This window comes from Oreochromis aureus, linkage group 20 (genome assembly GCF_013358895.1).
Source record: "Oreochromis aureus strain Israel breed Guangdong linkage group 20, ZZ_aureus, whole genome shotgun sequence".
NCBI lineage: Eukaryota > Metazoa > Chordata > Actinopteri > Cichliformes > Cichlidae > Oreochromis > Oreochromis aureus.
In genome coordinates, this window is record NC_052961.1 from 23,774,280 (window position 1) to 23,801,266 (window position 26,987).

Sequence of the window (26,987 nt, forward strand, 5' to 3'; positions counted from 1 at the left end):
ACATGACTCATGTTCTGGCTTTTTATAGTTCTGGGTTTCGATTAATTATTAAACATCTCAGTTCAGCCCGTGCCGTGAAACAATGTTTTTTTCATTTATGTGTGATCATGAATGGCCCAGGGAGATTAATAATTAGCTGCCTGCTTCACGTTACAGAGATCTGTAGGGTCCATCCAAGTGATGACGAAACTTCTTCAGTTGACCGCAGGTTTCCCCAATCTCATAAACAGCACATTTGCATAATGACTGAAACTAGCAGCAGTGAAGGAACAACGGGCTGGGAGGTCAGTTCCTTGATCATTAATATCAAAACCTGCAGTTAGCTGAGACTGACAAGAAGTCATTTGGATGAGTGACGAAACGTTTCTCCCACTGAAAACGCTACGTCCAGATGAACAGAATCAACTTTCGTGTATACTTTGTCTTGTGCTTAAAACGGTCTTGCACTCAGACTGTATGCATGCAACTTCCCTCTTGTTTCCTAGGAAACTGGGTCAGCAATGCAGAAAGTCAAACAAATGTTGGAAACTTGAGTACAGGACAAGTGGTTGTTGATAAGAAGTTCCCATCAGTGTTCTAGGGCGCTGAAAAGTGGAAACTATTTTACTACCCAAGTATCACTGATCAAACATAATAGCTGATGTATTTTTTAGAATAAAACAAATATGAATATGGAGACTCCTTCATCAAGATTCTGTTATACTTTATTGTTATTTCTATTTTTAGAAAACTGCTAAAGTTACAATAAAGCAGAGATGGTACAGCAAAAAATAATGCAACTTTTTTTTTTTTTTTTTTTTTTTTTAAATTTTGTGGCTATATATTCTTTATTTCAGTATTTGCACAAAGTGTTTTTCATCCCACAAAGCTGTTCTCTCAATAGGCCACAATTTTCTGTGAAAGAGATCATAGAGAAATGTTACACTTACAGTAAAATAATGGTGTTAGCAGCAATGTAATTATGCACAAAAGTTTGGACACTTACAGAGCTGATCCAGTCGATGTAAGAGCTGACTCGGGTAAAGACGGTGGGCTTCTTGGGGTAGTTGCAGCTGAGCCCAGAGCCGAAGCTGACAATACCGTGAACCTCCCAGACCCCAGCAGCGTTCAAACAGTTCAGAGGACCGCCAGAGTCTCCCTGAGTCAGGTGGGAGAATCAAAACGATCAGTGTGTGAATTCCACATTCAATAGTCATTTCTTAGAGGTGCACACAATTTACTGATTACTTATCGCACATTACGGAGATTCTTTTACATTTTATGTATCTCACAAAAATGCAGCTTAGTAGAGGTGGTTGTGACATCATTGGGAATGATATAATACAATTTCTGAACATTAATCTCATTTTGTTCTTTAAAATTAATAAAAAAGTAATAACTTTATTATAACACCTTGTTTTGTGTTGCTGCCTTTGCAAACCGAAAGTTAATTCATTTTAATGCGAAGGCAAAATGGCCAATATTCATATTTGAGAATCTTTGACTGGTAAATATGATAGCTTTGCTTAAAAATGAATGAGAGTTGCACTTGCTAGTCACCAGCTGTTATTTGTGGCTAAATGTTGTGCCAAGTGAGAAGATTGGGTGGAAGAATAAATACAAAAAATATGTGTCCCTTCATTCACAGCATGTGAAAATGTGTGACTGGGCTAATTCCACAGACTCGGAACTTTTAGGAAAGTTGAGTTTAACTGAAGTTAGCTGATGTGTGAAAGTGTGACTCTTTCAGTGTTACTTTATGCGATTATAAAATCATTATTTTAGACTCACATTGCAACCAGCCACAACTCCGTCTCCACCTGCACAGACCATGGTTTCCTTCACCTGAGATCCCCACCAGTCAGACTGACTGCAGGTTGGATAATCCACCACTGGCAGGAGAACCTGCTGCAGGATGTCAGCAATGGGACCACCGGCTGTGTGGAGAACAAAGACGTAGTTCATCTCAGACAAAAATCTCAAACAAAAGAATCCAGGGGGCCAAAGGGCAGAACTCAGTTCTATTTAATATTGGTTTTTATTTCTTTATAAGCTCATTGTTGGGGCCATCCACAACAGTTCCAGTTTTTCATGTGGCCCCTTGGTAAAATTAATTGCTCACCCCGTTTAATCATAAAATAGTTATAATGAATTAGTCTGCAGAATGATCCTGAAAGGATTTTTGACTCTTCTTTGACTGGGTTCCCTGGTGACCTAGTGGTTAAGACACCAAGTATGCCCTTACTTTCATTCCCCGCTGTGCTATCCAAATTAATAACAGAAATATGATTCTTTATTCCAGAAAAACCAAGCACTAAACAACCAAAAATATGCCAGTGTCAATTAAAAGCATCATGTTAGTTAGTAAAAGTATGTGTGTATAGATTTAATTTAAAAAGTAAAAACATGCTAAGATAATACTGTTTACTTGGAACTGACTAAGAAAAATCAACTTATCAAAAACATACGTATAGTTCCTTCAAGGGGAAAAAAAAGAGAAAGAGACAGTTTACATAAGTTGTGTCACATAATGATTATTTGAGAAACTTTGAAGGGATGGATGGAATTAAAGAGAGTTTCTCTTAAAGAAAAAACACGGGCACTCACTGAACAGGCGACCCCATCCAGTGATGTAGCAGGATTCATTATTGGGGAGCACAAATCCGGCCTCGGGAAGACAAGAAGCCGTGACGGTGTCAGAGAAGTTAACGGAAGACTCGAGCTTGATCAGGGCGATGTCATTACTGGGCAAGAAATTATTAAACCTTGTATTTAACCAAATATGCACGTAATGTACATGTAAATTATCTTTTTGACATTCAACTCATTTTGATATTCAAATCTCACAGGTAAATTCTTAGTAGTAGCGGTAAAATCTTACCGAATAAAAAAGGAGTTCCAATCCTCATGCACAATGATGTTAGAGGTGCCGACGAACACAGAGCCATTCTCTGTCTCTAACAGGTTGTGCTTTCCCAGTGCTACTCTGTACTCCCTGCCGGAGCTGCAAGGTGACAGAGGAGATTATAATACTGATATGTGAAAGAAAAAAGTTAGTTTCTGTGATTATTAGTAATTCAGTGCATGATTCTTATACCTGATACAGTGTGCGGCAGTGAGGACCCACTGGTCAGAGATCAGAGTGCCTCCACAGGTGTGTCTCCAGTCACCCGCGCTGTTGTACTGCAGGGAAATCTAAAATATACATAAGAGTACAGTGAATTACCTCTTTGCTCTGTTTGAGCTTGATTTTGTGCTTTCTGAGAGTGCTGCTTGTTACGCTGGTTGCAGTCTGTTCGCCCTTGCAAAATGTTTGTTCATACTTTGTCATTTCTCCTGATAATCTAAAACCACCCAAACTGTAGCAGCATTTCAGTATTTTAAAAACCAAATCCCGCATCTCCTATGGCTTTTAATTTACTTTACTGTAACCACAGTAAACATTTCTTTTCTCGAAGATCCTTCAATAATGCTTAAAATTGCCTCAAGAACTTTTATTTACCAGTCTACCAGTAAATTAAAGCTTGCCTATCTTTAACAGAATGCATTTTATGTTGATGATGTTCAGATTTTTCAAAATAAAATGACTTTTTACCTGCCAGGGCCAGCTGTGAGGCCTGACATCATGTCCTCCAACCACCCGAGACAGCACAGGGGGGAAGGTAGGCACCCCACACCCGTAGGCTGAGGGGACATATGACACGAAGGTTTTTAAAAAATGCAAATTGTTTACTTGCATGAAATTTTGTAGAAAATACCCACTGAGGAGAGACAGCTGGCTAAAAACAGTTTTTGTGTGCAATGTTTGAAAAGCTCCTTACCTCCAGCGACAAAGAGAGCAAGCACGAGAAACTTCATCTTGGCTGTATCTCCACAGATTCCATTCAACCTGTGACATTTTTATACCTTTCACGCTGTTATGCAACAGAAATCCTTGGAAACCGAGCCTCTGACAAGCTTTGATGCTTGGGTGGAGCTAAGTGAACGGGACAAAGTATCTCGGAGTTCAGTATTTTTTATGTTTAAAAAAAAAAAAACACGTCAGTGGAATTGAGGGTTTTTAACTTTATCACCACATGCTGCAGTTCACACAAAGACACAAAGAACCTTACTGCATATCTAATGCAACGCCTCCTATTCTGATTTCCTTTGAAATGCTGCACTCTCATGTAGGTGAAGGCAGAAAAAAAACACAGAATGACACAGCTATCTAATGAACTAATACATTATTATTAGTGTAGCACTGACATACTACTTCCCTCGTATATGTTCAGTTAGTTTTTGGACAGTGACACAGAATTTGCACTTGGAATATTTGGCTGAAACTGAGCAGAGAGTATAACCCTGTACAATTGTGAATTCTGTGGTTTTTCAGGTCTTTTGATGTTGCTGAGCTGGCCAGGACATTCGTTTTTTTGAAGAATGTACTGGATTGTTGATTTGGGCACTTCTAAAGGTTTTGCTGTCCTTCTGATGGACTTAGTTTGGCTTTTCAGCCTAATCCCGAGCTCCTTTACTTACACTTACATCTCTCTGGACAACATATTGAAGGTTATAGTAAATCGCAACCATAATGCAGGTTGAATAATTAGAGTGTACGCCAAAACTTTTACCTGGTGAATTTGCCAAAGAATAGTGAGGGGAAAAAGCCTAGTTTCACCACGAAACAGCTTATCAGTGAACTATCCAATTACTTTTGACCTTCTGTGAATGGGGCACCATGTATAAAAATGTCTGCAATATTTTTGTTAAACCCATTGACTTGTCAATCATTATATAATATTATAGATATTTAAGCAAGAGTTTCAACTAGGAAATTGCTTGCATAGTTTATATTATTCTATTTGGCCCCATTTGGCATGGTTCAGATGTGGAGCTTGTGTTATTCCAGTAGTTACGGGCGGAATTTATGGACCTAAGTGTGAAAATGGAAAATTAATTTTTTCTTTGATGTTAAAATACGGGACTGACTTGTTTAATACCCAAGCTTCAGAGTCTCTTGCATGAAATTTAAAAGACGTGACCAGTTCAGCAGGCATCTGCATGGTTCACATAGAGGTAGAGACGGGGAGATAAGGTTTATTTGGGGATATCTGTGGTTACTTATCTCCAAGGTTGATTTATTTTTCCTACCAAAATTTCACTTGCTGTGCTGAGGGAAACATTGCAACATGTGATTTCTGCCTGCTAACTCACTATATAAGGGGTAGCAAGTGCCTCTAAACTTCTACTGAAGAGAGTCACAATGATGTTCATTTTCTTGGCTTTGTTTGTTGTCGGCGGTAAGCAAATACGTCTTTGACGATTATGTTACGTGTTGGCAAATAAATGTGAACATGCTGTAATACTTCTGATCATCATATTTTCTACTGTTTCCTCTTAGCCTACGGGTGCGGCACCCCCACCTATCCCCCCATTCTCACTAGAGTGGTTGGTGGAGAAGATGTCCGTGCACACAGCTGGCCCTGGCAGGTATACACCTTTCAAACTCTTCTTAAAGATTTTCTGTTTTCCCCACATTGTGACTCATTGTGCTGTGCTGTTATTTGTTGTCCTCAGATCTCTCTGCAGTACAGGAGTGGCAGCAGCTTCTATCACACCTGTGGTGGTACTCTGATCTCCAACGAGTGGGTCCTCACTGCTGCTCACTGCATCGGGTATGACAAAAAAAATAAAGAAATAGAAAAAAGGAAGACATCTAAAATGGAGTGCACACATATGGCACAGAACCAGGCATACTGTAGAGATCGTAGGGTATTATATATTGCCATATATAACTTATATATCAAAAATGTATAACTTTTCTTTTCGTTTTTGTGTTTGGCCAAGCAGCAGTTACACCTACAGAGTTTACCTGGGAAAACACAGTCTGGACACCGCCAATGAGTCTGGCTCCATCGCCATCAGCCCTTCTGTTATTGTTGTCCATCCTAACTGGGACTCTTACAACATTCGGTGGGCCATTTAGCCCACAGTACACTGTTGTGGGCTAGAAACTGTGTTATTATGTTTCAAATACTTAATTCATGCTATCACTGCTTGTTAGCACTCTCTAAGTATGACATTTCTATCCACACCCTAGCAATGACATTGCCCTGATCAAACTGTCATCACCTGTTCAAAACACTAACGCCATCTCGCCTGCCTGTCTTCCTACCTCTGGTGAGACCCTGGCTAATGGTGCTCCCTGCTACGTCACTGGCTGGGGACGTCTGTGGAGTAAGTTCTATTATAGTAACTATATAAAAGTTCAAGTAACTATAAAGGCTGCTCACTTTAAGCTCCAAAGCCCCGTCTTCAAAGTTTTAATATGTTTTTCTGTGGAAAATTTTCTTTTGTGAGTTGCTTTTTGTCATTGGCTTACACATTTTAAAGTATCACAAAAGGCCTCTTGCATCATATAAATCAAAATAGTTTGGATTTTTTTATGCAGTTTTTAAATTTGGAGCTAATCAAAACTGTGTCTAGTCAACGTAGTTCTCAAACTGTGCTGGCCATGGATCTCGCCATCTTGACTCTAGCCCTGAATCTGAATGCGTTGTCTTTCTCCTCTAAAGCTGGAGGCCCTATTGCTGACATCCTGCAGCAGGCTCTTCTTCCTGTTGTTGATTACAGCACCTGCTCCAGGTCTGACTGGTGGGGCAATCTGGTCACCACAAACATGATCTGTGCTGGTGGAGATGGTGTTGTGTCTAGCTGCAACGTGAGTCAAATTTAGTTTATTTCACCAACTTTGAAGTATTTATCGCTGTTTAAATCAGAAAATATGTCCTAGCCTCAAGAGCATCTTTCTATTACCACATTTGTCCTTTAGGGAGACTCTGGCGGTCCCCTTAACTGCCAGAACCCTGATGGCTCCTGGGATGTCCATGGAATTGTGAGCTTTGGCTCAAGCGCGGGCTGCAACTACTACAAGAAGCCCTCTGTCTTCACCAAGGTCAGCGCCTACATCTCCTGGATCAACAATGTAAGTATAAAAAACTTTTGTTCAAAATATCTCACAGTACACAAGATACTTTTTTAAAAGACAAAACTACAAAAGAAAGATGATCTGTCGCTTGTTTGTGCCAATTATTACACAGATTATAAAATGCTCCATACTGAACTTCAACTGCTCAGTAGCTAGGAACATGGAAACTGATCCATGCCTTTTTCAGGAGCAATTTTAAACATCCTCTTAATGTTTTGTTTTGTTTTGTTTTTTTCACCAGGTGATGACCTCATACTAAGCTATGGATGGGCTTTAGTCAAACTTAGCAGGTAGATAAATGATCAAATAAAAAACATACAGTGAATAATCCAGAGTCCTGTGTGGTTTCTTGGTCATGCAATGAGGAAACAGCTTAAATTAAACATTTATTAAGCATGTGAACACAACTTCCTATGTCATTTTTGTTCAAGCAAGACAATTTTCACATTTAGTCATGGCTTTTATTGTAATGACTACAAGATAGTCCTGCCAATTAATAACCACATGCTAAAGAACAGAATGTAGTCACCAGAAACCCGAGGTTCATCATTAATTGACTCTCCATCCTGCAGTCGAAAATGTGCAAAAAACAAAACTGTTATGAGCAGGGTGTGGAAAAATAACCACAAAGCAAAAATACATTATGAAGAGCAAAAAAGGCAAAATTCTTTACATGCCAAAGGAAAATGCACACAAGCTGCAGGCTGGGAAAACAGGCCAGTCGTTCTTGGGAACAGTCTTTTCCTCCAGGCTTCATTTTTATTAAATAGCTGCTTGTGCTGCAGGATGAGAGCATCCATCTGTTTTCGTGACACCATTTTGCAGTCATCTGAAACATCCCTGAAGACAAAACAAACCATAATTTTCCTTACTCTGAAAGCAGAAGCCACATCTACATAAACATGAATAGAATAACATGATTTCCATAGAAGTTATCTGAATGGTTTGAGGTGGAACTGTGACCGCAAAACTTCCCAGAATTTCCACTTTCCGCCACTACCTGGTTTACCCTTCGTGTAAACAGTAGTTTACACACACAGCAACTTGTGTGGACGCCAGCCTGGTTTCTGCTTATCCCTATAGAGGGTGCTAAGATTAGATTAGATTGGCACATTTTGAAATTAAACCATAATAACAGGCTTACTTAAAGGGTTGTATATATAAAGATTTTAAAACATATTTGTGATCTTCAGTAAAAAGTGTCATTAAAAATGGTTTGTTTATACTAAAGCAAGGATGTCAAACCCATTCTACATCGTGGACCACATACAGCCAACATCAACTGGTCCAGTCCACATGAAAACTCCAACTTCTGCCAGTGTATAGAAATTTAAATACAAATTTAATCAATGAGATGTCCTACTATTAGAAAAAGAAGCCCAATTTCTGTTTTTCCACATGATAAAGAAATGGTAAATGAAAGGAATCTGTCACATGACTCTGTGGGCTTAATCTGTAAGAAGTAATGTGTCAAATTACAGGAGTTTATAACTTAACTATCTGGTGTAGTGTGACTGACCATGGGATGGGTATTTATCAGTAGAAAAAGCTCTAAAAGTCCAAAACATTTGTAACTTGTAAAATACAGTTAAAAGTACAAAATTTATGTCCTCCTTCACATTTTCCAAAGACAACCAGTGGTCCGGATTGAAGTCTTCCCGGGCCAGTTCTGCCCCCGGGCCTTATGTTTGACACCCCTGTATTAAGTTGGTCCCACCTCAATGACCTCTTAGCCTCTGTGGCTTCACTCAGTCATCTAGCAGCTAGCTCACTAGCCTCTCCTTGCGATCAACTCAGGACTGTCATCCAGCAGTCTGCTATAAAAAGGGTTCCACATGGATTCGGTGCACGCTGTACCGAAAACAAGGAATTTAATACACAATTACTCACGGCATGTTTCATCAGCAGGCATTGGCAGTTTAAAAAAAAATGTCATATTCACCCACTGTGAAACAAAGTGAAGCAGTACTGAGTTGGGAAATGTCTAAAGAGGAGCTACAGCAATTTCCAGTGCTGATAAACAGTCCTTACGCGCTGAACATCCCAATCCCAGGACTGATGTCTCCCAGGATTTAGGCTGACTAGCGTCTCACCTGGCATCCCATTCCTGGTCAGAGGTATGAAAGTTATTGTTAATGGCCTTCTTATTTTTAACTGGTCTGGGGATATTTAGAACAAAGCAGAATGTTTAAGTGCTGATTAATCACTTATTATGGCGACATGTAGTAAATATTTTCTATTATTTGGTAATTATTTTATTATTTTGTGCGTGTGTGAGCTAGCCTGGTTTGTTAAAAGAAAATGCTGCTTAGCTTATCTTAATGTTAAAATGCACAAATTTTTAAAATGCACATTTAGCAAAGGTTTGCATTTTATGCACTTAATGACACAAAGGTGTGAACAAATAACATGAATTCGTATATACGTGTAAATATAATCACACATAATCACTCATGTGTAAACACAGTTGTTAAAGAGAACAAACGAGAAACACCAAACACTAATTTTCTGTGTGCAACAGAGGGAGATGGGTTCTAGGTTTGTCTTTTTTTAATTTCAGATAAAGAAACAACAAAAAGGTTGTGAAGTACAGTTTTAATCGGTGGAAAACTGATAAATGCTCTGGTTAAACTAATATGTGTTTGTGTTTTTATGCAGTCTTAATTATATAAAAATGCATATTAATCAGGCAAACTTTGTCATAATCATTTTTGTGCATTAAAGTCAGAAGTGTATGGATTAAATCATATAAATACCTCTTGATTGCACTAAAAATGCCGGATGTCAATAGGTTGCCATTTGTGCTGTAATAATGCCATCTAGAGGACAAATAAGTGAACACATTACATTAGATAAATGTACCCAGTATGCTATTGTACAAGCTACATGAAAAACACAGGGTATTAATAATGACTGTCCATCAGTAGTTACATAATATTTAAAAGCCTCTAATCAGCTTCTTTTACATTTACATTCAAACATTAGAATAATAAACCCTGAAAATTCTGTATTTCGTGTGATTAGGAGTAGTTCCTGCCAATATACAGACAGAACATAAGCCTTATGATACCACAGCAATAAATGACAAAGTTAATGAAGGGTCGCATTTTGTATCTAAGGATTTGTGGCAGTAGAGAGTGTGAATCATTTCAGATCTGTGTGTCTGGGCATCTTTATAACCTTCCTCCTACACAGTCTAATAACCTTTTGACTTAGCGTATGACTGAAGGCAAGAACCCTCACATTGTGTATGCATTGCGATTTTACTTTGTGCAGTACAGGAGCTCATTGCTTTAAAGGATGTGGTGAGATTTTAGAAAATAAGAAAATAGTGGAGTCTTGAGTTTTTTTTTCCCCACAAGTCTGTTATTGGAGTGGTTGCTTACAATTTGTAACTTCTGATCTCAGTATCACAGCGAATACTGTTGTGAAATTATATTCAGATTTAAAAGATAATTATAATGAACTTACCTTGGCTTTTTTATTACTTCTGCCAAGGAGGTTATGCTCTTGTAGTTTTTCTGTGTGATGTCACTCTGTCTTTAAACACGATAGCTAGACAAGCTTTCAGTTGTGATAAAACTTTGTAGTGGTGTAGCATGAGGTCATGCGAACAATCCATTACGTCAAGGTCAACTGAAAATGCACAAATAGCCTTATAACCTGAAACTACGGTTCTTACACATTAGGTGTATATTGTTTATTATTCATTTCTTCTTCAAGGTCAACAGATTAATTTGAAGGTCAAAGTGATAATAATGCCATATGGAGCTATTTAAAACTGTGTTTCTTACTGGCACTGTTTGAGTGAGGTTTGCTCTTAGAGATGATGTTCCCAGCAGATAACCATGCTAAAGATGCTCTCTGTCATGACTTCAGCTATTTGAGAGGTGCATGCATGCATCTTGTCAGGACAAACTGCTTAATACTACAAACAAACAAAAGAACAAGCTGACGTCACAGCTCCACGGTGCAGTGTTTTGAATGCTCGTGCACTGCAGTAGTGGAAAGAAACCTCCGCTTTGCACGGTCTACATTTCACTTTGTTTGTTTTCTGTGAAACGTTTTCATATTTTTTAAAAATCTCTATTTTTTTCCTTCCTCCTGTTTTGCGGTTGGCGCTACGTTCTTCTTCGTTAGTGTTGAGTGCTGTCTGTGCAGAGGATATAGGCGATACTGCCCCCATAGCTTCCTGTAGTGTATTGCAGCTACAAAAATCATTTAGGTGGTTTTACTATATGACCCGTCGACAATAAAATTCCGAATTTTTAGAGTCGACGTCATCGATTATGGCGACGAATCGTTGCAGCCCTACTTTCAACAAGGCAAATAATAAAAGGCTGCTCTTTGCACTTGCTTTTTCATTAAATATATTTTAATATAATAAATAGAATATTTTTCACTTCAAAGTAAATACTGTCCAGAGAGCAAGCTGCCTTTGTGGAGGTTTGTGCTATTTGGAGTACTTTGTATTCTTAATAATACACCAAAGACTGTTAAAGAGCAAATGATTTCAAAGATTATTAGAGGTAGAAGATACAATATGGTACAATATCATAGGGCTTTTCTTAAGACAATCTTGTTCTATACAACTAATACATTGATCTGATTCTCTGGTTGTGGGTTATCCATGATACATTGGAGTTTATATAGAGAGCTTCTGATGTGAGAATTTTGCATATATAATTCAGATCAACGTGTTTTTAAATAGGAGATCACCAGCTGTTACGTCCCTCTGCAGCCTCTAATCTGCTCAGTGTGTTCAGCTGGTGCTAATTGGCCACTCCTAGTCAGGTGTGGATAAAGGCATACCTGAGGCAAGCTGCCCAGGGAGCTCAGTTGTCTTTGCCTTGGTGGCACTAGTCATTTTAGCCAACCTGGTATTCCATTTTAAGATAAAACCTCTTCTCACTAACACTCTGGTATTCATCTCCTTTTTTATGTTGCGGCTTCTGAGCCGGGTCGTAACACCAGCATGTTAAGAATAGAAGTGCGTCTTTAAATGGAGATTACAGCATTTAGGGAAAAAGCTAGCGCAGCATCAAGAAGAAAAGAAGAAGAAAAGTCTTTATAAATTCTAAATTCATGGTCTTGTACAGTACCACCCTCCGTTGGGGAGAGACACATTAAATTATTATTATTCCTTCTTTCCGGTGTTATTTTTCTAATTTACAGGTTATTTAGTCAAAACCCCAATTACTGTCTTGTCTTCTTTGAGAGGAGATCTCATTTATAACCATGATGTTACACAGTAATTATTAACAGAGACCCACAATGCCCCTGTTTTGCTCCAAGGGTTCATTTGCATGTTAATTATCATTAGCGACACAGGGGGGGAAAAAAACAAAAAAACAGAAACATAACAGTTAAATAAGCAATCTTATTTTTCACGGCTCTTCCATCAGAAATCATCTGACTTACATCATTAGGCCTCAAGCTTTCACCTTGGTCGTTGACACATTGCAAGTAATATTTTCTAGAAAATCTTTAATTTAATTCATCAACTGATTTTATGCTTTTGGGCAAAGGACTTTAAATATTCATGATATATACAAATTGCAATTTATGCTGAAAGAAAGATGGATCATATTGGTTTTGAGTGGAAGTTTGCTGTTATTAGTTTTTGGCAGCATTAGTATATTTCAGTTGTTTTTAAAGCGAGTAAGTGCACAGAGCAGACTAAAGACACAGCATGCAGTTTAATACTATGATGCTTATCATTGCTGGGTTTTTTTAGATAATGACCTTATTTTCTTTGTATGCACTGATTGCTGTGTAAGTTTGTTTACTTCCTAGCAAAAACCAAAAGCTTTAAGCAAATTCTTCTTGGTGAATTTTTTGTCATGACAATATTGAACCTTTTATATTTTACAGAACTGGGAGACGTAATATTAGCTCAAGATACAAGGTCATCATTTTGTTTCATGACTCTCCTTGAGCTTTGCAAATAGAGGCATAACACAAAATGATGGCACATAAAGCTGCAGTTTTCTTCTTGTTAATGTTCTATCATCCAAAATAACTTCTGTAGTTTCTGTGTCTTTTTCTAACAAAATAAAAATAATAAGCTTCAATTTCACTCCATCGATCCTTTTATAAGTGAATTTTCTTTTGCCACAAGATGGCGACAGATTGCTATCTCACAGCGTTTCCTCCATTACTGTGTAGAATAAGAGTTTCTTCATAAATTCAAACTTGCATGTAACAGGCTAAACAGAGACTGCACTGCAGCGGAGCACGTGAACGATGTCAGAACTGTAGCTGCTTCTTTTTTTTTTCTTTTTTTTTTTTTTTTTTAGCTCATGTGAGTCTTCGATTAAATGAAAAACCAAGTTTACAAGGGCTAATTTTTAAATCTCTAAACTCTTGGGCACAACCTTTGGAGCGGTTACCTGGGGACATAATACCTTTAACTGTTAATCCAGTAAATTTAGATTACATCACTAGATTTAATTTACACTGTTGGATAACCTGCTAGGATCCACCAAGTCGGTAGATCCTTTTTAACAACAGTTCATGTCTTCTCCCTGTCAGAAACAGTACAGTACACCCTGGGTGTGGCAGCTGATTTGTGAAAACAACAACAACAACAACAACAAGAAATGCTTGACTAAAGAGGTCACCAGCATGTGTGAGGCTTTCAGTCCTGAACCCAATAATAAGCAATTTGGAGCAGTTCTGTTTTGCCCTTTTTGTTGTAATCATATGTTTTACCTTTTCCTTACTCCTCATGACCACCTGTCAAGGATTAGAAAGCTAAAGGCCTATTATGCAGAAGGTGTGAGCAGAATATTTTGTGTGTGAGAGGATTTATTGCACAATGACAGTCATTTGGGATACACATGGAGCTTTCAAGTTCAACCAACTTTAAATGAAATAATTCAGATGCTATCATTTCATCTTGTATAAGCAGCACTTTTTATATCCACACTTGCAAAAATGCTTCTATATTTCAATCAGTTGTTCATCTCCTAGTGTACTAAATAATAGTGAATAATGTGACATCTGATGTCTACATTTCAGCAAAATGTACACACACACACACACACACACACACAGCAACAAAGAAATATAATGTTATTTATTAAGTGTTGCTCTGTGCCACCCTGGTATTAGTAAGGAGTTGTTGGCCTGTGCAGGTTCACTGCTGGGAAATGGAGTTTAAACATCGCAAAGGGTGGAAGCCGTTAAGTGGCCCCTCAGCACCAGCTCTAACAATACATATGACCAGTGTTTAGCACCACTTTGGTTTTGAAGAACATGATTTAAGGGTGCCAAGTGACAGCCGCAGTGACTTCATGCCAGACATCCTCCAACTCGCCCATAGCCTTTCACTTTACACTCCTGGGTGTGCTAATCACCTCCTTCAAATAGAACCATGAGATCACATTTTCTTGTTGTAAAAGATCACTGTGAATAAAAAGAGCTGCAGGTGCGATGTCGTGTTAGTGACGTTAAATGCGTTCGCTTTTCACCTCCAGACTTTGTACACTTTTCAAAACGGGCTTGCAAGCTGATGAGATCCTAAATGTTACAATTCATCGACAATCTACGGTTCAGTATAAAAGTTTTACTCATTCACACATGTGTAATCCCCCTTGTTATTTTTATTAAATGTGCTGCTCAGTATGTCTGATCTTTATTGGTTTTAGCACTGCACACATGCCATGCTGGCATGTCTGCTTTTGCTTTTATCCAGGCCTGGAATTTTGTCATGCTACGTACTCTTGCAGCAAGCACTGGTCCTGCGGTGGGTAGATGATGTGCAAGCAGGCATAAAAACACAAAGTGGAAGTGGACAGCGGGTACAATATTAATTTTCACTTTTTGTTTTTGCAGTTAAAAGGGGGCTACAGTATGCCAGTGCACATTTAACGCTCGATAGGCTTGATGTCATCATCACCAAAATGTGCGTGCGCGTGTGCGCAGAGGCAGGCTCTTCCCGTGTGGGCATCAGGGGACAAAGTAGCCTTTATGCAGTGTGCTGAGCTCCAAGGCAGAAACATTGTTGAGCAGTAAAACATTCTGTAACTGAAACCACATGTTCCAGAGTGTACGACAGACAAACACAGGCAGCTACGGCATCTCTGTATCAGGAGTTGGTGCCCTATCATCGGAGGCTCAGGGGCTCCATTTTGACTCCAATGCAACACTCTCGTTTAGCATTATGCATTTACATGCATCATCAAAAAAAAAAAGTTGTGCAAGAGTGCAAAGGGACAAATTTGGTCTGACAAATTTTTAAATGCAACTTAAGCCGTTTGCTGCTGTATATATCTATATTTGGTTATATATTGCCAAACATGTCTGCTAGCCAATAGCCTATGGCTTAGAGACACTTACAAAAAATGGCAAATCAACAGTGAGAAGTCGATTATTGTTACACTTACCAGAATAAATTTATCGGATTGGCCTGAGCTGCTATATAGTTTTTATAGCATTATGCTAACCTTATGCAATTTTTCAAAATCTTTGTTAGAGACATTTCAAGCAATTAAAAACGCAACTTAAAAGCAAAGCTGCTGTGATGCAAAAATCCTTTAGAAATATTTTCCATAACCTCTTTGGATGCTGAAGCTTTTATTTCACTCTCTGTATGACCTCAGCAGACGACTGTTGCTGGAGCTACTGTGTTTGCTTAATGGTGGCTTTCTAAATTGTCGGAAAACTTGTCAGTTAGAGTGTTTTCCTTCATAAAACTGATGTGCAGGCTGGAGTGGTTTAGTCACTTTTATTCAGTGCTGTTTTTTCCATTCTCATACCTCTCCAACAAAGTTTCAGGATACACTTACAGATTTCTAGCTGTGAATGAATGTGGTAATTAGCAAACTAAAGTATTCAGATCAGTCAGCTCCCCAACGTTAAGGCTGAACCCTTGACCCAGACCCAGTGCCCCAATTTCCGTCTTCCTCCTAATGCTTGCTTAAACTTTACTTAGCTTGGCTGAATGTCTGCCCACTTCTACCTGAACAAAAAGAAAGCAGGCTTTCTTTGTCTTTTTCTCTTAATCTTCACCTCAAACCTATAACTCTTCTCAGCTCAGGTTAGCAAAGTAGTTGGCTATATGAAAAGGGATTGCTGCAGGATTTCTCTGTGTATTGTTTTAAGCCGTGGCCTACAGACTGAGAGGTAGAAATTAAAGGACAAACATGCATATTTATCAAATTTACTGGCTAATAAATGTGTATCGATTAGAAATTCCTTCAGAAAACCTTTCAGTGGAGTGCATATAATTGCTCAAGTAAAAATGGTCTTGAACCTTTTCAATTAGTGGGCTTTTGTAATGAATTTGCGATTGTTAATGGGTATTAAGCACTTCACTTAGAACCCATAATGGTCTTTTGAAGTGCTTGTTTGTGTTATTGCAGATCCTCTGAGAAAGCGTTGTTTGAAGACCTCACAGGTTCCCCCCTAATCTGATTGGCCACGGATGTCCTGGCACAGGACCTTTCTCCATGCTCTGGGGATTGACAAGAGCTCTTGAAGACTCAAAAAGTCACTTGTCCAAATACAGCCTTGTTTAATTACAGGAGGGGGATGCACGCATATCATCGCACACAATCGCCCAAGCCCAATAAATGCCCGGTCTAATTCTTTTCAGACTAGATATTCAGCTCCACCTCCAAAAGAATCTCTATCCAAATAGGAACTGGATTTGGGTCTCCTCTCCTCCTTATCCCAAAGCCCTTAAGCACCCTCCACTTCTTCTGTTCACCTTCACTTTGCCAGTGACATACCTCCCAGTGCTTCCCCAGCCAGTGTAAACACATGGAGATTCTCCTGTGCTATTACTTACAGTGTGTGCTGACCCCCTCCCACCCACACCCCTACACCCTGCCATCCCTAGCCAATCTCTGACCACCTCAGCCTCCACCTCTATATTCCGAATTGCCAATCCCAATCTAATTTATGGAATATTTTGGGGGTAACTGTATACGGCGGCAGGGGAGATAACATCTCCAGGCCCCTGTGAAGGACAGGAACTCAGCAGTGTGTGCTTAATAACATAAACTGCTGAAAAAGGGCCCGGGCCGGTGCATTGGCAGAGGAGCAGGCCAGTGAGACGGATAGAAAGAGGGAGCAGAGAGAGGGGACCCAGTGTTCTGGGGTGGGGTGGGGGTAATTGAGACCATGTGAGCCTCCCCCAGTAGAGGGATTAGAGAAGAAACGGAACTCTCTTAGCCCCGAGATCGCTTTCAATTAGATGCGCCCAGAGCAAAGGTACTGGGGGACACAGGGAGGGTGAGAGACCAGCGTAGCCCAAAATGTCTGGGTGAAGGAGAGAGGAAAGGTGAAAGAGAAGTTGTGTTGACACTTCCTCCCCTTTCTGTGAATCACTACCAAAGTTGGGGATGTCTGGGTCATGTCTGTGCATCACAGAACAGAAGGTTCATGTCAGGGATGACATAATGACACATTATTTTCCTTTTTTAACATTTTAAACGTGTATTCATCAAAGGAAAGTTGTGTAAGCTGGACTTTTCCTCCCAGTGATGCTCTGCCCAAAATGCTCAGTGAGTCTAATTCAGTCACTGTTCTCATGACTTCTCTGCTGTGGCCACTAACTGCAAAAACCTGGATTAACTTTGAATTAAATGGCTCGCACAAGGGCTCATCAACAGCCTTTAGGTCACAATAATATTCTTGCCATAGAGACTTCATAAGGTACACCTGGCTAGTACTGGGTTAGACCCCTTGTTCTGCTCAGAACTACCATATTTATTTGCTGTATAGAATCCAGTAGACGTTGAAAGATTCACTAGAGATTTTGGTTCATATTTATACGATAATATTACACAGTTCCTGCAAATCTTCTTTCCCAATTCAGTTTTATTTATACAGCGCCAAATCACAACAACAGTTGCCTCAAGGCGCTTTATATTGTAAGGCAGATCCTACAATAATACATACAGAGAAAAACCCAACAACCATATGACCCCCTATGAGCAAGCGCTTTGGTGACAGTGGGAAGGAAAAACTCCCTTTTAACAGGAAGAAACCTCCAGCAGAACCAGGCTCAGGGCCCAATTTTGATATGTCTGTGCAAATTGTTCCCTCATTTTCTGGCTCTTAGCTGACAGGAGTAACACCCAGTGTGGTCTTCTGTTGCTGTAGCCCATCTGCTTTAAGGCTCAATGTGTTGTGCGTTCAGAGATGCTCTTCTGCGTTGCCTTGATTGTAACGTGGTTATCTGAGTTACTTTTGCTTTCCTATCAGTCTCGCTATTCTTCTCTGACCTCTGGCATAAAGAAGGCATTTTCACCTAGTGAACTGCTACCCGCTGCATATTTTCTCTGTTTTAGACCATTCTCAGTAATTCCTAGAGTTGTTTGTGTGGGGAAAATAATAATAGATCATCAGTTTCTGGTACTCAGATCAGCCCACTAGCAAGCATTCTTGCTTTTAACGTCAGTAGGTTGTCTTGATCATGTGTAAATGCATTCGGTTGCTGCCATGTGATCAGCTGATTAGAGATTTGTGTTAAAGAGCTATTGAACAGGTATATCAAATGAAGTAGCTATTGAGTCCATATATGATATATAGTCAGGGATCTATTTTGTCTGCACCAAAACCTTATTAATGACAAGACATAGCAATCCACCTTCTTTTAGCTACTCTCTTATTCACAAGATGTTCCCACAGTGGGTTTGATTTAGTTGACCTTCCCAGGGATTTATATCTCCTTCTGGTCTTGAACTAGTAATCTTTCACATGTTAAGCGAATGTGTTAATAGCCACACTATAGAGCCATGTTAATAACAAGACATAATGTTATAAAATATGGTTAACAGATGCGTCCTTTGTTCAGAAGTAGAAATGCATTTCAAATCAGAAATGTGTCCTCTAGAGTTTGCCGATGAGTCTGAAATCCCCGTGCAGATGTTGTAATTGGAGTCTTTCAAAGCACTTGCTGAAGTTCCAAAGTTCTAGTTTTTTGTGTGCAACTTCAGGCTCTCATGTGTTTAGGTTCATTTTTTTCTTTCTTTTTTTTTGACACAACCATGCAAAAGCCCTGATTGTTTAGAACTGAGTGTTTATTTTCACAGTGTCCAAATGTTTTACAGAAAACTTGTCACCGTAAAAGACTGACAGGCCAAAATCTCTATGTTATGCTTTCAGCATCATTTAACTCAGACTGAAGGGTTTATTTGCATGCACTTTCATTCCTACAGCCTGCTCCTGTCTGCTTTAAGTGCAGACTCCACTGGGCGTTTGTATATAATTTTCCAAAAGTTATAAACTCTGACTGTACTTGACAAAGTGTTGCTAAAAGATGTTAGTGACAGCCCCATATATTTTGCTAATTAAATATAGAGCTGAGTGTTTCTGTTTGGTTTGTTAAATGGAATTTTCAAAAAAAAAAAAAAAAGAATTCTTCACAGCAAAGGATAAAATCTGACTTCCACGTTGTCAGTTCTAACTCAGACATGGCCAGTTTTAAATCCGAATGGAGCCCTAGCCATGATGTGTATATATGCATAAAAAGACCAAACATCATAATTAATAGATTTGAATGCATTTAAAGGGGCCAGCAATTAAGCAATACAGCCACACCAACAATCGCAACATATGTAGAAATATCAGTTTATTTTGTTTCAGTGAAACAAGGGGAAAAAAAGAAGCTTTGCAAGTGTGTTCATTTTAACACTTCCTTTCCCTCCTGCTTTGCTGAGTCCTGTCATATATTTCTGTTGCAAGCGTTGTTGGAATTGGGAATCTGTGAAGCTACTTTTCACCAAAAATCTCCAAGCACCATTTTTTCCTCACATGATGGTTTGAGCACAGCCATTTACAGATTTACAGTGGCATAGCAGAGGCTGCATCTGACCGCTACTGTAGTGTTTCTAATTAACGATTCCTTTGTATTGGTGGAGACATTTGTCTCTACAGCAGCAGCAAATTAATCATACTGAATGGCTTATTGTGTAAAAGTAAACTGTTTTTGTCCTGTAAATATTGACCTCCCAATAACAAAAATGGAAAAAAAAGTGTTTTTAGTATTTTATATTTATATTATATTTACATTTTACTATCTTTAGTTATACAATGTAATGTGCAGAGCATCAGGTACACTGAGTTTACATTCACCTTCCTGAGCTAAAAGGACAGATTGGGTAGCTCTGAGTGGACTGGGTTAAAGGCCAGAGTCATTGTCAGCCCCTATGAGGTAATTATGTGTTTGTGTTTATATACCGTGTTGACTCCCCACTCTGTCTCTCTTCTGCACTCCATCTTTCTGCCTGACCCCCCCCCCCCTCCCACCTCCACCTCCCTCCTCTCCCTTCTTCCTCTCTGTTCTTTGCACAAGTCGTCTCCCTCTGGGAAGAGGTGCCTGGGATGTTGATTCAGCCATACATCTCTGTCAAAATCTCTATGAATAAATTAACCTTTTAAAGATTAGTCCACCCTAATACCTCAGGGTTTTTTAAACAGAAGAGCGGAGTCCCTCCAGCCCCCACCCATTCCATGCCAAGCCTCACCAACTTGGTGTTAATAGTGGAACAAGAACTTTTAAAGGCATAGGCATGTTTTTTTCCCCCTTCACAATAAAGAATAAAATATGAGGTTTTAGATTATGTGTGTATTTTTTTTTTATTATCTTTTTTGTGCTAATTTTCATTCTCTGTAGATTTTAATGATGGTGAGCACATGGTGCCTTCGCAGTCATTTGATTCGATTTTTTAGGTTGGATGTTATGTGTTGGATTGAAGAGAAAATGAATGGATTGTTTTTTGCTTTCAAATGATATATTTTTGTATTATTGTTGACCATTTTAATCACCATGTCCTCATGTTATTAACACGGACTACGCTGCTAGGCAAACCGCATTAAAGTCAAGGAGTCACATGATCAGATTGTTAACCTATCCCTAGTTTATAGTAGTTGCTATGAGACGTGATAATAAAGTTTTGCAAAACTACCCATAAATTAAAAAGGCTTGAGATTTCATTTTAGCTCCTTCAAATTCATGTATTGGAGCAAAATTGTGCTATTTTAGGTAAATGGACATTCACACGTTTATATGGATGCATCAGTCCTGGGGTTCAATATCTTGCCAAAGTATTCTTCGACGTGTGGCCTGGAGAAGTCAGGAATCAATTCACTCATGTTCCAGATGGTAGACAACCCACTCTACCATCCAAGCCACAGCTGCCTGTCTGCCTGCCTTTTAATTGCTCAGCCATATTACAGTTAAAGTAAAAACACAACCTCCATGTGGCTAGGAAAAATTGTTTAGCATTCGGCAATCAATTGCAAGTAGTTGCAGCGACCACTGTAGTAGTCACAAAGTAGCAGTGGTTCAGCTTAGACTGACTGAAATCAGTGAAGGTTTGCAAATAATTGCCATCTGATTTATAAAAGACAGATTGCTCCACTCACTCTGAGTCTGTCTGTACCGATGAGCGTAAGTCGTCTGCAATGGATCTCTTTGCAATACTAGACTCAACTTTGGCTCATTGCCAACTGGTTGTGCTCTGGTTATATCGCCTTTAAAAAAGCGATGTGGAGAAATTTCTGAATTTCTGTTTCAGATCTATGAGGTTCTGCTTCTGAATGTAAATAGTGAACTTTGGTTTAATATTAATTTCTTCAGCAATTTTGCAATTTTCAATGATTTATCAAAGTTAATTGCTGTATTATCACAAACTGATTGCAAGTACTTGCTAGTGACCCTGTTCAGCATCTTATTGCTGTTTTATTGCCATCTTGATGCACAAAGGTCCTTTAAAGACAACAGCTGACTGTGAGTGATCGCAGACCTGGTCCCCGTCTTCAAAGCAACCAAATCAAAGGCAACAAGACTGTAAGTTCATGGTTCTAATAATAATACCAATAATTTTTTCATTTTGCAGTCTTTAACCGCTGTTTTCTTTAGTGTGACTGCAGAATTAGAGTGCACAGTGGAAGTCCAGAAGTCCAATTGCACCTGTGCATTTATGGTATGGAATCTCCTCTGTTTCTTAATGGTCCTGAGCCAGCTCAAATTTCATTTTGGGGAAGTGGACAAATTTGCATGGATTAAGAAGTTCATGTGGCTAGCAAACTTTTTACTTTTCAGTGCACCCTGTGAAACTGACCCCTTTAATTTGTTCTCTGTGCACCAAGTTTCACAGTAAAATTGCATATGGATACATTCAAATATCCAGAATGAGACCAAGTAGGGGAGGATGGCCAAATAATAATAAAAAAATAATAGTTTTTTCCTTTATGGAAAGAGTCTCAGATTTACGCCCATAAACCCATAAAGGAAATATAAAGAAATCCAACAACACAAAGAAAAAACACATAAACATGACCTAGAATTGCTGCAGGCTTCTTTGGGGCTTCGGTGGTTGTAAAAGACCTGATAAAAACACTAGAACAACTTGCAATAAAAAAAATGAATGGATGGATGGAATTTGGGTTTATTGATTGAGGAAACTGTTCAAAAGCCAGATTCATTAGTTTAAATTTACTTAAATTATGTTTAAATGAACCTGACAGAAAAGAGAGCCATCAGAATGGCTCTCTCTATTCTTTCCTGTCTCATTTTTATATTTTATGTTAAATACTGTTAATTAAGTAATAACACCTTTCTAAAGTGCCAGATTTCTGCCATGGGACTCATAATATACTCACTATTCTTTCAGAAAAGCTGGTTGATTAATGAATTATTAGATTTCTGTTCTGTGTGATCTGCACTGCAGCAGGACGACACATCAGCAGCTAATTAGCTAAAAATGGGCTGTGCTATTTGAAAATGAGCAGAATCTTATTTTATAGACAATTTAAACTCTTTAGCTGCACAAATTTATGTATGTTTCCTGTAATTTTTTTCAACAGAGTTCTGGGAGAGTGTCCAGTAATACTTGTTGTTGCTTTACATAAAAATGTCTCCTTAAGAACTGCAGTGAAATTACACCAAAAGCAGGGAACAGTTGAATTGGGCTCTCCTTGGCCATTTTCAGTGTGATTTAGATGGAAAACAGTACCTGGAGAAGCTCCAAGCACTGCTAGGATAGTGTTTGTGACTCTGGGTGCTTTTAAAACATGCAGACTGTTAACTCGCTGTTCTGTCTTGTTGAACACGTTTGCTGAATTTTTGACTCAGACGCGATCACTCACAGGATTTACTACTTTTACTGCAGAGCAAGACATTTTGTCACTGTTTTGGAAATGTAATAAAAAAACAAAACTATGTCTTCCTGAAAAGAAGGTATTAAAAAAACCCCAAAACAACGTAACAGTGGTCTCTTGTTGCCAGTTGGGCCAGACCTATCCACCTTAGTTTTTTTAAACAAATCATGATAATTATGAAGAACAGGTTTTAGGTTGAAATTCCTTGGAAAATAAACCATTTTTGACTGAGAGAATATGACATGTATTGGCTATGTCACTGGTTTTAGGTTTCACTCTCAGGGCAAGCAGAGGCGTCTCCTGGACTTCCTGAGTTCTGACTTGTGCCAGCTCATGTACTGGAGAATTGGAGGTCCCCTCCTCTATTTTTGGTGGGTAGGTGGGGTGAGGAGGGATCAAGAGAGACGGGTGAAGGACAAGAGTTTCTCCATCCCGCCGGTCCTTCTGGTCCTCAGTCTCCCCTGTTCGACCTCATCACTCAATCTTCGTTTAGCTCCTGACATGTTTTAGCTGAGCGCTCCTGGGCTAATTTATGTCTGTAAAGACGGGCTTGGCAAACAGGAGCTTCCAGTGTAAGACCACTGCCTGACCCTCACTACAGCAAAGTGGCTAATTTAATTTCTTTTAGATGGGATGAGGAAGCGGTAATGTCTCTGTTACCGCAGGAGAAGAAAAAAAATAGGCTCCCATTTTGAAAATTTTGGGCTTCGCAGATGTTCTCCTGGATGTAGTTTGTTCCTGCTCGATTCAGACAACTTTTGATGAGTGTCAAAAGGGTTACACTGACCTTTGCTGCGAATCTGCAACGGCTGACAACATGTGGCTCCCTAATACACGAAACACATCCCCTTACACTGGAAAGGCCAGCGCTGCAGAACACCACCCAATTATCTTAGTTGGCCTCCAGACAAGTCTCGAGTGCCCTTGAGATTTATGGCTTGAATTCCCACGTCTAATGGTAAAGTAGTTATTAACTTTTCAAAGTAAGCCTGTCTCCCATACTCTTACACCCATGTGCCCCTTCTTTTTTGTGTCTGCACAAGCTTACTTTAACTGCCTGATTAAAAATGGCTACAGCTGGTCCACTAGACAGGGGAGTTAGGAAACATGTAATTTTCCAACTGTGTTTTCATAGAGCTGCTGTTGTTACATCAATAGTGTTCACTAATGTGCCAATATTCTTCGAATTTTAAGCCCGTGGAGTAGATGACCAGAAGTTGTTGCCTTATATGTGATGCACATTGGATTTGGAAAAGCTTAGTGTGGGGTGAGGGACAATTCCACTCTTTTCTCAGTAGGAGGCTCCAGAGATCACAGAATGCCCTTGCCTGAGATTAAGCGGAGGAGTACAGCCTATCTTTTGGACTGTTGCCCTGCCCACACTGTCGGACCCATAACAGCAGCAACAGTCCACATATGGAAATGCTTGATTTGATATAGTGTCATTTTACTTTGCAGAAATGAGTGCATGCATGTCCCCTTACCCACCCCCCGTTTTCTGCAACCAGCCACCACCACGACTATAACCCGCGGTGGGTGAAATGTGATCCATGGTTACTAGCAGCACTGTTACAAAAGAACGCACTTCTTTTTTTTTTAATGTGTCTACTGACACTAGGAAATTATAGATTGGAATTTCAAGTAATTTGTTCAACCTGAAAGTCATTCACTGTGTATCAGGTAAGAGGATGAAGGTAGAGTATCTGTTGTGAAGCTTACAGTGGGATTGCTTTGGTTTTCCTTTGGCTACAGTGTATTGGACAGTATTTGGGGAAAATAAATTCTGTAGTCACTGTTTTAAGGCATATCATATCTAAACCCTTAAGTGCATGAAACATTTATATGAAAGGGGGTAGGATTAGGTAAGCCATGTGTACTACAACCAAACTAACAACCATAAATTCTTAAATGCATACATTTAAAATATATGTAATTCATACAGTATTTTTCAGTCAGTGTGATAAAGTGTCTGCTCCATTGTTGGAGTTTGGGGCTTTTTTTCAAGCTATGCTTGACTAAGACTAGGCTATGCAAACTGCATTAACTCCACTCTGTGTTCATGATCAACACATTGAGCTGTAGTTAACTATTGTCAAGCCTTTAGGTTTCAGGAGCCTAACTGCTAGCTTCTCCTTGTAGTCTTTTGAGAGTAAAAGCCCTGCAGAGTACAATGCTGGGCCAGACTGTGGAAAGACTGATGTGCATTAGTGTTCTCAGCCTGTAAGCAGAGGGCTGTAAGTAAAATGTGTGTTTGAGGGGAATCCAAGCTCCATACAGCACAGCGCAGTGCAATCACCAGCCAAATATGCCGAAAACCAGAGGAGAAAGCAAGAAATACAATGTTATGATGTGAGCCATCAAATCTTCAAAATAACAGCGATAGTTGTGATTTCCTGAGATTTCCCAGAATTGTTATTTTTTATTTCATTTTATTTATTTTTTTTATTTATAGTGGCTGGTAGTAAACGTCATTGCATAGTGAGGAGAACTTTTCTTTTCCCCTTTTCGGGCCACTAGCTGTTGTGGAAAAAAGGTTCCTGCTCCAAGTAACTGCAGCTTTTTCAGCTTCTGTGTACAGCCGGCCTGCTGGGATATAAGCAAGGGGCCAGACTAAACCAAACAAAACAGCAGTAAGCAGGCTCAACAGACTGGATTGCCTATGCAGAGACTGAGTAAGCGCTATAATGTTTTTGGATTATGTAAAGGTGAAACATTTTTGTTAAATGCGGTCACTGCAGTGGAAATCCTCTTAGTAGTTATAAAATACGTATGAACGGGATGTATTGGATATCTTTTCATCATAAAGTTTACACACTACCCCAAGATGTTAATGTTTTGGAGGTCAATATATGATGATTGCAAATTTGTGGATGCACTGTGTTGTAATCCACCTTGTTTTTCAGAGAAGCATTTTCCCCCCTGAAGAACGTGTCAGGATTAATCCTGTGTGACCACAGCAGAAAAGATTTTCACTGGTGGGATGCCATGGGGAAAGCGAACCGAACACCTATCTGTTACCTTTTAAAACGGGAACCAGAGTTCCTCCTAACTGAACAAATGGACCTGTCTTGTACGAGAAGAGGACAAAAGCATTCTCACTTTCAACGCCCGCGTCACTGCAGCCCCAGCCTCGATCGCTGGATAAAGACCAGTGAAACTGTTCAAATGTTTCCTCCACCCTAGAGTCTGGGCTAGTTCCTCTTAATCTCGCACTAGTTGAGACCTCAAGAGTCTGTCACCTTTCCTGTCACGCTCGGCTGCCTGCAGCCCATTGGCCGGCAGCAGATTTATTTCTCCCTGTCAGGACCAATAGCGTGGCAATGTGGCTCAGCCCACTGTTTAGTTACAGTGACAAACATGCTGATTAGAGGGGCCCGATGATGGATGGCTCCTCGCCGGAGAGCGGTCCAAGTTTTTAGCGGGTCATAATGGGCGTGACACTGCGCAGCCCCTCTCTCTTTTTCCCTTTCTTTCTGTCCTCTCCTGGCAGACAGACCCCTCCCCCCACAGGTCACACTCAAAAGGTCAGGAGTTAACGGGCCAGCCTTTGCGTATTGCCGCCATATCAAAATGACCCTGTTTGGAGTCATATTTGTAGACACTCCATCATCATCATGGCCACTGCGACACCTCTATTCCCTTCTTCCCCGTGGCCTTTTTCTCCTGTGGCCGCAAGCTCCCACACGGGTAAATAGGAGGGTAAGCAACCCTGTTGCCTTATTTAAACTGCCCGGCTTTTTACTCACTTTTGTGCAGCAGAGATGCTCATGTGCACGGTACACACAAGCACCTTCATCTTTCTTTAGTGCTGGCTTTCTTATTGTATTGAATTTATTTCTACCAATTGGACTGGGCATGAAGCTTGCACAGTGTGTCAGGGACTGTTTGGTATTGAGTTATGCTTGAGCAACTGTTCTAT

General features: G+C 39.6%; 2 protein-coding genes and 1 long non-coding RNA gene across 4 annotated transcripts; 1 reads left to right on the forward strand and 2 right to left on the reverse strand.

Moving 5' to 3' along the window:
* Window positions 1–682: 682 nt before the first annotated feature.
* On the reverse strand, window positions 683–3,872 carry ela2l (elastase 2 like). The gene is made up of 8 exons (XM_031726407.2): window positions 3,801–3,872; window positions 3,575–3,663; window positions 3,077–3,174; window positions 2,861–2,983; window positions 2,587–2,723; window positions 1,771–1,916; window positions 986–1,138; window positions 683–894 (listed from the first exon to the last, which is right to left on the reverse strand). The coding sequence occupies exons 1-8, from the start codon at window positions 3,835–3,837 to the stop codon at window positions 877–879; spliced, it is 801 nt and encodes a 266-aa protein (XP_031582267.1). The 5' UTR covers window positions 3,838–3,872; the 3' UTR covers window positions 683–876.
* A 1,316-nt stretch (window positions 3,873–5,188) lies between these two features.
* Window positions 5,189–7,277, forward strand: ela2 (elastase 2). The gene is made up of 8 exons (XM_031726405.2): window positions 5,189–5,261; window positions 5,363–5,451; window positions 5,539–5,636; window positions 5,812–5,934; window positions 6,062–6,198; window positions 6,537–6,682; window positions 6,794–6,946; window positions 7,191–7,277. Exons 1-8 carry the CDS (start codon window positions 5,225–5,227, stop codon window positions 7,206–7,208), a joined length of 801 nt encoding a protein of 266 aa, XP_031582265.1. The 5' UTR covers window positions 5,189–5,224; the 3' UTR covers window positions 7,209–7,277.
* A 91-nt stretch (window positions 7,278–7,368) lies between these two features.
* LOC120435073 lies at window positions 7,369–11,085 on the reverse strand. Of its 2 annotated transcripts, XR_005609503.1 has the most exons (5): window positions 10,744–11,085; window positions 10,421–10,585; window positions 9,706–9,768; window positions 8,981–9,056; window positions 7,369–7,789 (listed from the first exon to the last, which is right to left on the reverse strand). It is a non-coding gene; the product is annotated as an uncharacterized LOC120435073 (long non-coding RNA). The 2 variants fall into 2 exon arrangements; XR_005609504.1 differs by lacking the exon at window positions 9,706–9,768.
* Window positions 11,086–26,987: the final 15,902 nt, after the last annotated feature.

Bases quoted from the DNA above. Each gene is read 5' to 3' on its own strand.
- ela2l (XM_031726407.2), bottom strand. From the start codon at position 3,837: ATGAAGTTTCTCGTGCTTGCTCTCTTTGTCGCTGGAG. The intron at 3,175-3,574 runs GTAAAAAGTCAT...TGTATATTTTAG, and splicing joins CTCACAGCTGGCCCTGGCAG to ATTTCCCTGCAGTACAACAG. The intron at 1,139-1,770 runs GTGAGTCTAAAA...CACCTGACTCAG, and splicing joins GAGTTGTGGCTGGTTGCAAT to GGAGACTCTGGCGGTCCTCT.
- ela2 (XM_031726405.2), top strand. From the start codon at position 5,225: ATGATGTTCATTTTCTTGGCTTTGTTTGTTGTCGGCG. The intron at 5,935-6,061 runs GTGGGCCATTTA...TCCACACCCTAG, and splicing joins TGGGACTCTTACAACATTCG to CAATGACATTGCCCTGATCA. The intron at 6,199-6,536 runs GTAAGTTCTATT...TCTCCTCTAAAG, and splicing joins TGGCTGGGGACGTCTGTGGA to CTGGAGGCCCTATTGCTGAC.